Source organism: Anomalospiza imberbis, chromosome Z, assembly GCF_031753505.1.
Source record: "Anomalospiza imberbis isolate Cuckoo-Finch-1a 21T00152 chromosome Z, ASM3175350v1, whole genome shotgun sequence".
NCBI lineage: Eukaryota > Metazoa > Chordata > Aves > Passeriformes > Viduidae > Anomalospiza > Anomalospiza imberbis.
The window spans coordinates 20905605-20916615 of NC_089721.1; the positions used below are offsets into that span (position 1 = coordinate 20905605).

Sequence of the window (11011 nt, forward strand, 5' to 3'; positions counted from 1 at the left end):
ATTAATTATAGTATCCTCTTTTATATAGTATATTAATATACTATTAATAATAGTATATTTAGTATAGTACATTAATATTAATGTATCATAGCATAATTATAATAAATCATCCAGCCTTCTGAAATAAATCAGACATCATCATTCTTCCCATTGGGTTCGCCGACATCTACAACACACACCTCTTTACTGTTCTGCTGCTCCTAACTCTGCAGAGCTGCCCAGCAGTTGGGAATTTGTGTTAATATTTCATTATTGCATTGTTTTCTCTATATTTTTCTCTCTACAGAACTAAGTGCAGCAGTGTTACAGCATCACTTTTGCTGCTTTTCTGTTTGTTTGAAATATATAGGTGAGGGAAAGTAGTTCACCCCAAACTTTTCCAGTTTGCTGCAGCCAATCAGAAGGCAGATAGTCTTGAAAATTTGGTGTGTTGAGAGGGGGTGATGGGTTGAGGAGAGAAGAGCAGGATCCAGCAGCTGAGGCGAGGGAAATTACAAGAGTTGAGGGTTGACTGTCTCATGCCTCTGCCAGCTGTGCTATCCATGGCTGTGGACAGCATAGTTGTCTCTGCCAGGAGAGGCAGAGAAACCTACATGCCCAGAGTGAGCCCCCAGAGTGTTGTGGGCCAGAGGAAAGGGGTGGTGTGTGGAGTTTGTGTTAAGGGGGAAGCTGGAAGACATGGGTTATCGCTGTTATATCTGGCTTGGCCTGTCACATTCACTCTTTCACTTTACCTGGGACAGGAATGTTTCCATGGTCTGAAGGGGAACGCAGGCTCCCTTTTTCAGCACTAAACTCTCAGTTTGCTAAGCCCCCTTGGGCCCCTTATTGTAGTATTGCGTAGCCTGCAAGACTTTGCAGGGACATCCAGCTTGATTTGGATCAAAACTGAGAGGGCAGATGAGAAGGAAAAGATCACAGGACAGGAAGATACTAGAGGGTGTATGGATGCATGTCCCACCGCATGCCTTGAGTTAGCAACAGTTTTTCTTCCCACTGACTGTATCTGTAGTATAATAGTTGAACTGACCAGATCAATCTGCCAAGGATGTATTTGAATGAACTGAGTGTAGGAATCACAGAATGCTTTGGGCTGGAAGGGACCTTAAAGTTCCAACCACCGTAGATGGGAAGTGATGTTAAAGGTTATAATTCAAAAGGCAAAACTTGGGAGCATCAGGAGGAACTGAGAAGACTGCAGAGTAAGAAGACAATTACAGTGTAGTTGTGTTCTAGTACACATCAAGCCTTAAGAAATGCATATCTGAAGGGGAAGAGGATGTCCAAGGGATTTGGTAGAGAAAAATGTCTTCGCTACTGGGTGAGAATTCCCATTGTTTTTGTTTGATCAGGGAGGTATAGTATAGATTGTTTGGGAAGGGACCTTACCTCTTCTTTTTCCAGTTACAGACAAGACCAGTGAATGAGAGAGAGAGTTCTTAAAAGATGTTCCATTGACATCAGGGTACATATTTTGAAATTAATGTATGTAGAAATTGGCCCACTTAACCATCTTGCTCAGAGTAAAATGCCCCTTCAAAAATTGACTTGCTTCTCACTGAGGGACCTTGCTTAAGCACAGTTAAGGAAAGAAGAACTTGGCTCTGAGTTTTGGTTTGTCCTGGTGAAATAAAGCTAAATGCTTACCAGTCTGTGAAATAGTGAATATATGCTCAGGTTCCTTCTCTTTTCAAATACTGATAAATTCTTTGTTGTGGTGCTGAGTTGTACGGGGACTTTCAGGCTTGTGTAGTGCAGGAGCTAGGGTGGGGACAAGCTAAATTTTGTTAGGCACCATTCACCTCAGACAATTCTCTTGTTCTCTCTGTGTACTGGCTTCATAGCCATATTTGAAATGAAAAGCATGAATGAAAGCCAAATTAGTGCATCATATCAGAGCTTGACTAGGTACACAATTCTGTAAGAAAAAAATCTGTTGCCTCTTTCCATGTATATCCTTACTAAGTAATCCCAGAAGGTTAAATCTTTGAATTTAACAGTCTTAATGCATAATCTAGGATATTTTAGTGTATTACATCTAGAGATAAATTTTCCTTCAGAATTTTCCTTTAGGGGCTCTTGTCAAGCAGTATCATCAGAAATGAGCAAAAACTTTTTAGTCCAGCAGGAATCTGAAATTTTTTAAAGAGGAAAATGTTGAGGGGAATGCCTTTGGACAGCAGATGAAGCTGAATATGGAGTCCTGCATGGGAACTGTTGAGAGAGAGTTGGCCTTCCACATGTCAGAGAGCAACCGCAGCTCCAGCCTAATACAGCAGGGAGGGGTACTGGGCAAGCCTCCCCATGGTGCATGCTCCAGGAGACAGAAAGGTTGTACCACCAGGAAAGTTGTGGCTACCCATCAGGGTAAGCCTGTTATTAAAGTAATAAGTAAACATAAATGACTATGGTGACAAAGGGCAGATTAGTAGGCCCAGCAAGCTCCCATTTGATCCTTGATCTAATGCACATACTCTGCCTTGCTCTGGGTTTATTCACATGTGAGCAGAGAAAACAATTGACTTTATATAAATAATAAGTCTTTATTCCTGCCTAGCTGTAGCATATCAATTGAAGTAGGGATCATTATCTCTGAATTCACTCCAGGGATGCACACCAGAAGGAACATGAAGTAGTTGCTGACACCAGGAGCACCTGTGGGATGAAGTTGTCCAGTGCACTGCCCCCTTTGCAGCCTCTAGTTTTCTCATCTGGGCTGTGGCTGAAAGGAACAGTCCACTCCAGGCTGACAAAGGAATGGCTCATATCTGTCAGCATTGAGGGGTTTTGCCCTGTGCAAGCAAGCAGAGTATTGAACTCGCCAATTAAACCCACAAATGTACAGTTTTATGGTGAAAGATCATTCTGTCTTTACTTACTGTGGGGCTTAGAAAAGAGCACAGGAGCAGGGCCTGCCTCAGGCTGAAAGATGGATAGACAGAATTCAGAATTTCAGTGGCCAGGAATTCTCTAAGGATCAAAAGTATTTAAAAATATATATTTTTTAAAAAATCAAATCATAGAGGTGATACATATTGTTTCTGCCAGATAGTCCTGCAGGCATATCTTATATAATTATAAATCTGTCTGTTCTTCACAGGTAGTGGTTGTTTTTTTTTTTTTTTTTTTTTTTTTTTTTTTTGGTTTTTTTTTTTTGGTTTTTTTTTTTTTTTTTTGTGTGGGGTGGTTTGCAGAGTAGGCTACAGTACTGTCAGCTCTTATAAAACATATAAAACATTGCTTTTCAAGGGTGTTTGATAGAGGGTGGAATTTGGTTGGGGATTTTGGTTGAGTTTTTTTGTTTAGTTGAGTTTTGAGTTTTGGTTGGGATGTTTGGGGTTTTTTTTTGTTGTTGTTTTTTTGGTTTTTTTTTTTCCTTTATGAGAGTGGTGCTGCTTAGGTTTTCTTTTTTTATTGAGAAGGAAGTTTGTATTTTGCCTGTTAGATTTTCTAAGTGCATTAGCCACAGTATTGGTACAATAGGGCTACCATTGAGTTGAACTGGGACTTCTCCATAAGATAAGTTACTAATTTTCAAGGTTCAGGTCATAATTTATTTTTTCATTAATTTTCTAAAAGTTTTAATACAGGTAGAGAGGATATTACAAAAGTTAAGAAAATACATGTCACAAATAAAAACGGTGAGATGTCTTTCAACCTAATACAGTTGCTGTATATATTTTCTGTGTCCCCATCCTAGACTTACAGTTGCTGTAAACTTTTCTAGAAATAATGAGCATCCCAAATGAAGATGGCCCTACAAGATAAAACAGCCAGGACAACTGCAATGATTCCTGACGTGTCCTTCCCACAGGAAAGTGAGATGGTGGCCAGCTGAACCCAGCTAGCAATTTGGGTTCAGAGTGCCTTGTTCCTTCAGGGTCTTCAATTTTATCCAGATGTTGCTTGTACTAGGTGATGAAATCAATCTTAGAACAGCTGTAGTCAAGAAGGTTGTAGCTTAAATTGATTATAAAGTGGCCATTTAGGGGCACTAGCTGGTCACCTGATAAAATGTGGGTCCTCTTATGTGCACAACTGAGATAAATACTCTTGAGATTTGAAAATGCATCTGTGCTGAATGTAGTAAATTTGTTGTAACTCAGATCAACATGTTGTAACTTCCTGAGGTTGTGAAATACTTTGTTACCTATTGATGTCAGTTCACAGGATGATAATATTAGCACCTCTAAATTGGGTAGTTGTTGGAACAGTTTGTCCTTTGGCATGATCCCCAAATCAAAGTTGTTTTGACTAAGGTCCAAGAACATGAGGTTTTTCAAGCCTTGAAAGACATGCTGGATGCTAGTATTAATGTGGGACGAGGAAAGATTCAACACTTGCTAGAGATGCAAATTTTGCAAAGGGCTCTGTAAGGTGTTGATATAGAGAGGAATGAAGGGTAAGTCCAGCAGCTCTAGGCTAGCACTCCTAAATGAGTATGTCCTGGAGATGGAGGTGTGTGTTGTGGCTCGGATTCAGGTAACAAAGTCTGCTCAAAGCTCTCAGTGCTTTGCTAGAGCATCACAACTTTCAAAGTGACTTTGACTTAAATCTAGATGTTGAAGCTTTGCCAGTTTCTCCAAACAGCCAGAGCCTGGCTGCAGAACCTGTGAGTTACCTTTGATGTGGAGGTGGGTGAGGGAGGGGAAGGCAGCAGAGCTGGTGTTGCCAAGGTGCTCAAAGCTGTTTGCGTTGAGAACCATCTCCTCTAGCAAGCTCATGCCACTGATGCCAGGGGGCAGTGCATGAATGTGGGTTTGGGTTAGGTCCAACTTTCAGAGCCTGGTAAAGCTCTGAAATATGTCAGCATATAAATTTCTGAAGTGCAGTAACTGCAGACAGCGATTCTTGACAGAGATACTACAGAGACCTTGTAAAATATCTGGGCTTATGTAGAGCTCCTTTTCCACAACATAAAATGTTCCCAGCCAAAAGGTCTGGGCTGTAAGTTCTGCATCCCCACCAGGACCCCAGGGATGCCAGCACAGTCCACTAAGTCCAAACTGTAGAAATGTGACTGAAAAGATCCGGACTGAATGTATGTAATGTCATTGCCTTAAGGATGAGAGTTACATTGCTGGTCTTCTGCAGAGCTTGGACGTCTTCTGCTGTGATTGCTTGTATGTTGTCCATTTGAAAGTCAAGTGTTTGAGGTTTCGCGTGGGAAAGTTGGGAGGAAGCTGCAGTGAAGAGATGTGGTTGCTGCCCAAGATGAAGATACCTAAGCTGCCCTGCCAAGATTTGTCACTGGAATAATAAAGAACATACTTGTTATTCCTGTCTGTGTTAAGATTCTCCAGAGAACATGGGCCAGCAAATGCTGTCAGACAGAAACATGAGCAGGTTTCTGGTCAGAATGATTGTCTTCAGCTGCCTGGTGCTGGGAAAGGCACCGTCATACACCCAGCTGATCTGACACCTTGAGAAAACAATACAAAACTGCCTGTCTCACAAAATCTCATGGTAATATGATTATACAAAACTGTGCCTCATATCTGTTAAACTCCATTATCTGTTGCCCTCACCAGGGTAAAAGTGTCTGTCTTTTTCACTGATGCTTGCCTGGTACTTTTAAGTTCACATTTAATTACAGGGTTCTGCTAAGAAGAAAAACCTGTCCTGAAATGATGGGTGTAAGCAGGCATTTGTGGGAGTCAGGAGATATGAGGTATTTAATGTCTAACTTAATAGGAAAGTCTCTTTTGCTATAAAAAAAGCCAGCCAGAGAAGAGAATTTTGAATTATTTAAAATGCAGCAGCCAAAACCCTAGGAAGCCTCAGCACAGGCTTGCAATGCATAGCCTTGGGGTTTTGGGGAGTATGTTTTTAAAATGAATGGCTTGAATCTCTCTTGTATTAATTTGAGTGTCTCATCTGCAGTACTTTCTTATAAAATTTAGCACATATGAGGACTGTTTACTCTTCTCGATTAATTATTAATCCTTAAAAAAGGATACCCACAAGGCAGTTTTAATTGTGAATGTCATGAGTCTTGTAACAAAACTTACTCTAAGAGAAGTCTTAAGTAAACCTTACAGAGAGGAAGTAAAAAAGAGTAGGTCTGGAACATGTTTCTAGAAGGAATGGGGCCAAATTAACTGGATATTAATTCAGTTACACACTGCAGTGAGGAGACAGCAGGAATGTTTAGCTCAGACTAGATGAAGATCATGCCTGATATGCTAAGTCCTTAAAATGTCTACAAAGGCTTTTCAGTTTTATGTGAAAATAAATCCATCTATTAAACAGAGAAGTAAACTCTGTGGATACCAGGGAAATTCATTGTGCATGCTTGACCTGCCTTTGCCTGCTGGTTACATGAAAGTCAACCAGACCCAGGTTACTGCCACCCTGAAATAGCCTGCCACACTGTTGGGGGATGGGAATGCTCATGGCATTGCACTCATCCTAGCTCCCAGCTGCAATGGGGAGCACAGGCACAGCCAGTGCAGTACCAATCTCCTCCACACCCACCTACCCTCCCGAAGGACAGAGGAATGTCCTGTCCTGGGTGATCCCAGGGCCAGCCTAGGAGGGCTGGGGTACCAAGGCTGTGTAGGAGCTGCTGCTCTGGCAATTTTCTGCCCCATAACCATGTAAACATTAATCTTGTGGGGAAGCAAACACGTGTATGGTATAGTTGGCCAACATGAGCACTTTAATTTGACACAAAGCTAGTGTGCTAGTGGAAGAAAGCAGGGCAGCAGTTGTGTGTCCAGATAAGAATGCGATGGAGCCATGATGTGTAGAGGACAGTGCAGGTGTGTGCCTTGTGGGTGGGAGCACACGGTCTGTTAGGGTTTGTTAAGGCACACATGTGTGGGCCCTGGGGAACAGTGCGTGGGGCTCAGGTCTTTCTGCTGGCACAGCCATGAGTATTTGAGGCTAAACCACATCTCTGCCTGTCTCTGGCTTAGACGAGGCAGGTGGGCTGTGTCTGCACCCAAGAGCCGCAAGAGAAGGGGAAGAACAGTAGTGTTTGTTGCAAACCACAGTCTGGGTTTGGTGAACATTGTCTTCCTTTCCTTTAAGCACAAATCCTGTAAATGAAGGGTGCCAGGGAGTGTTGGGGAACCAGCGTGGGCCTCCACTGCTGCAGACAGTGCAGCCTGGCAGGCAGGGGCAGAGAGATGTCAGCAGCAGTGTGGTGGAGTGGGAGGAAGTGGAGAGGGGCTGTCACAGCAAAATTTCCCATCTGGGTGTGGAGCACAGCTCCTCAGTTGTCCAGCTCCCTCTGGCATACTGGGTCCCAGCTGAAGTTCACTGCCAGGCAAACAGCACACAGGGACAGCATCAGCAAGGAGGGATGAGCCAATGCTGCCCATGGCTGAGCCCCCCAACATGTAGGTGCTTGGCACGACCTGTGGGCAGAAAGCCAGCCCAGTACCTGCTGTGATAACACTTGTGATAGCACAGGAACTTGGGCCCAGCCTAGAAGCACTGATACAGTGTCAGTATCTACAAAAATGATAAAATACAGACCTAGAAAAGTTGATGCTTTCAATGCTGGTAAGCAAAGGAAAATCTGTGGAGCTAACTGCTGCCATGTGTATTTTAGACAGATAAAAATAATTTAACTGTCACTGTAAATGAGAAAAGTGCCTATGTTTTGCCTTTCAAAGAACACAGTGACTAAGTAAGCCCTCTCCATATGCTTCAGGGCATGGAGTGGCTCTCGAAGTGAACTGAGGAGAAACTATCCCAAGGGGGATCCTGTTGTGCAGCTCTGAGTGCTCAGAGATTTGTAGATTTAATTCAGTGAGGAATTTGCTATTAGCCACAGGTGTGCATTTCATACATTTCATAGGGCTGCTTTTCCCTGAATCAAAAACCTTGCCTTTTTTTCTGTTGTCTCCCACTTGGAATAGAAAAAAAAAAAAAAGATTAAAAAAAAAAAAAAGAGAAGAAAAGCAAAGATAAAAGAAAGTATTAAGGAAAAGGAAAAGCTTATTCAGCCAGTCTTTTCTCCCACCCCTGGAAAAGCCCTGGTACTTTCTTACTATTCTCATGTGGTACTGCAGACCAACCAAATAACAAATAGAGACATTATCATATCCCCACTGTGTACAAATTCCTGTATGAAGAGCACAGTACAAGAGGTAAAATCCTTATACCTTTCCTCTTTCAATCTCTCATACCTGTTAAACAGCCCTGGCAAACTTTATCATCCTTCAAGCTCTCTGTACAGTGAAGTACAGTGCTGGTTTGAAGGGCTCCCAAAGTCCCCATCAGTGGTGGGAGAGCATGTGAGGGTGCACTGATGCACAGGTGTGAGGAGGAGGACGGACAGTGGCTGATGTCCCTAAGTATATCCTGAGACACCTGTCTGATTCTTCTGATAAAGACCTTCAGATTCCCCAAGATAAATCCTGTGGGAACTGGAAACTTCCAGACATCAGCAGTTAAGTGTTTAACCCAGACGTCTGCAGCTCAACCATCGAGCGGGATGGCGGCTGTCACTCCCCTCCCTGCGCATCTGTGCTGGGTGCTCTGCAGCTGGCACAGGGGAGCTCTGTGAAAATCAGCAGATGTAAATCACACAACTGCACCTTGTGGAGAGAGGCGGGTTGCTGCATTGGATGATCTTGTGCTAACTTCTCTGAATGAAAGTGAGGCTGAGCAGAGGTCAGAAAAACCGGGGGAGCTGGCCGCAAAGCAGGTTGCAAGGAAAGGACAGGCTGAACTCAGTGTGAGCAAAACAGTAGTTTCAGAGTGAAACAGGAACTTGCCTGCTTAAATATAGTCAGGTTACTGTGCACTGATGCTTTTCTGAGGCAGAACAGAATTTAAGAAGTGGAAACTGAGGAAAATTGGTCTTCATGTGGACTGGAATTTCTCAGTCACAGGATAATGCAGATGAGGTTGTAGCATACTACCAAAGGAGAATTTCATTAATGGGAAATTTGAGTTGAACAAAATTTGATTACTCATTTAGAAAGGCTTATAAACCAGCTGACAGTCAGTCAGAGCTCTTCTTTGAGAGCTGATGGCAGCTGTGGACGTGGCTTCGTGAGTTTTACAGCGGACTCAGTGATCTTACAGATCTTTTCCAGCTAAACCATTCTATGACTCTAAGACCTCTGCCTACACTTTTGCAAAAAGCATTGTGGTGCTGATGGATGACTACTGCAGCACAAACAGTAAAGCTAGAAAGCAATACTTCAATCTGAAAATTATCACTGTTTCTTTTGTATTTAGGTTACAGAGAATGATCACTTTTTTGAAGGGGGACAATATTTCTAACCATCTCTAAGATGAGTGCGTGTGTGGCAGCTGCAGGCAGGAGGGGATCTGGTGCCAGCCAGCCAGAGATTTCAGGCCCTGACTGCCCAGGGCAGTGCTGAGCACTGACTTCGGCCACACAGCTCAACCTGTCTTTTTCTTTCCTTTCTTAAATGACTGAGATGGTAGCGACAGCTTTGCTGCCTTAAGTGGCACTCTTACTCCACCACCTAGGAGAAAAAGGCATAAAGAAAACTTACTGGGCTCAGGAAATGCGTCTCAGCCTGACAGAGCCGATCCAGATCCTGTACTCAATTGGGGAAGCTTCAAGTAATCAAGATGCCATGTGGAGTTCATCAAGGTCAGCACCCAGGAAGGTGAAGACACCTCAGCTTCTCTGGTGCTAAGGCTATGCACAAAATCAGTGCCTTCGGCTCTGAAACAGTGTATAAAGGCCACAGCCGTGCTGGCAGCTGGAGCTGATTTCAGGGTTCGCCTGAGCCGCGCTGAGCTGTTTCCCGTTGGCAGCTGAGGAGAGGAGAGGAGTCAACAAGGTAGGAGGGAAGCTGCCCGAAATGGAGAGCTCGCTCCACTTTGGATACTTGCCTAAACCTGCTGGGTGGACTGATGGGGCGAGCACAGAAGCAGTGCCCTGCTGCTGTATTTGTTTGCTACCATGATGCTTCTGTGCCGACCTCATTGGCTGCGGTTTTCCCCCCTCCTCTTTAATTTATAGTATACAAAAGAAAATACCTTAACTCAATGATAAGTTGAAAAGCTGATTCCACATTTCACTAACAGCTCTCTCTCTTCCCCAGCCAGTTCTGTGTTTGCTGGAAATCCTGCTCGCCCTGTAGCTAGTCACAAAAAGTTCTGAAAGAATATGATATGTTTTATATGTTTGCTCCTTGTTTATCTGCCATTTTCCATGTTAATGCTCAAAAGCTAAGGCTTGGTGTGTCCCTGTGTATTGGATTTGCACAGACAGGTTTTGGTGGTGGGGCTGCTACAAGGATGGCTTCTGTGAGAAGCTGCTAGAAGCTTCCTTCATGCCTAGCAGATCCAATGCCAGGAGGCCCCAGGATGGATGTGCTGCTAGCCAATGCTGAGCCAATTCAAAGTGGCTCTGTGACAACAGATTTAAGAAGGAAAAAGAAGTTACTCTGCAAATGTAATTGCAGCCAGAGAAGAGCAGGGTGACAATATGTGAGAGGAACAGCCTTGCAGACACCCAGGTTGGTGAAGGAGAGAGAGAAGGTGTTCCAGGCACCAGGGCTGAGGTTCCCCTGCAGCCCGTGGTGAGACCATGGTGAGGCAGCTGTGCTCCTGCAGCCCATGGAGGTCCCAGGGGATGCAGAGATCCACCTGCAGCCCCTGGAGGAGACCCAGGACAGAGCAGGCGGATGCCTGAGACAAGGCTGTGAACTCGTGGGAGGCCTGTGCTGGAGCAGGGTCCTGGCAGGGACCTCCAGACCCATGGAGAGAGGAGCCCACAGTGGAGCAGGTTTCCTGGTAGGACTTGTGACCCTGTGGAGGACCCATGCTGGAGCAGGCTGTGCCTGAAGTACTGCACCCATGGAAGAGTGACCCATGCTGCAGCGTGAAGAACTGTATCTGTAGGTTGGGCTTATGTTGGAGAAGTTAATGAAAAACTGTCTCCTATGGGAGGAATCCCATGCTGGAGCAGGGGAAGGAGTCACCTCCTTGAGCAGCTGCAAGAACAATCTGTGATGAACTGACCATAACCGCCACTCCCTGTGCCATTGAGGTGGAGGAAATAGAGTCT

The 11011-nt window shown here is 44.2% G+C and overlaps 1 protein-coding gene across 1 annotated transcript; it reads right to left on the bottom strand.

Annotated features, from left to right (window-relative positions):
- Positions 1-3702: 3702 nt before the first annotated feature.
- CD180 (CD180 molecule) lies at positions 3703-10767 on the bottom strand. The gene is given in 11 exon segments (XM_068176455.1): positions 3703-3839; positions 3842-4428; positions 4430-4526; positions 4529-4951; positions 4954-5061; positions 5064-5147; positions 5150-5234; positions 5237-5297; positions 5299-5325; positions 5327-5446; positions 10496-10767. Coding segments are annotated over 11 exon segments (2001 nt in total).
- Positions 10768-11011: the final 244 nt, after the last annotated feature.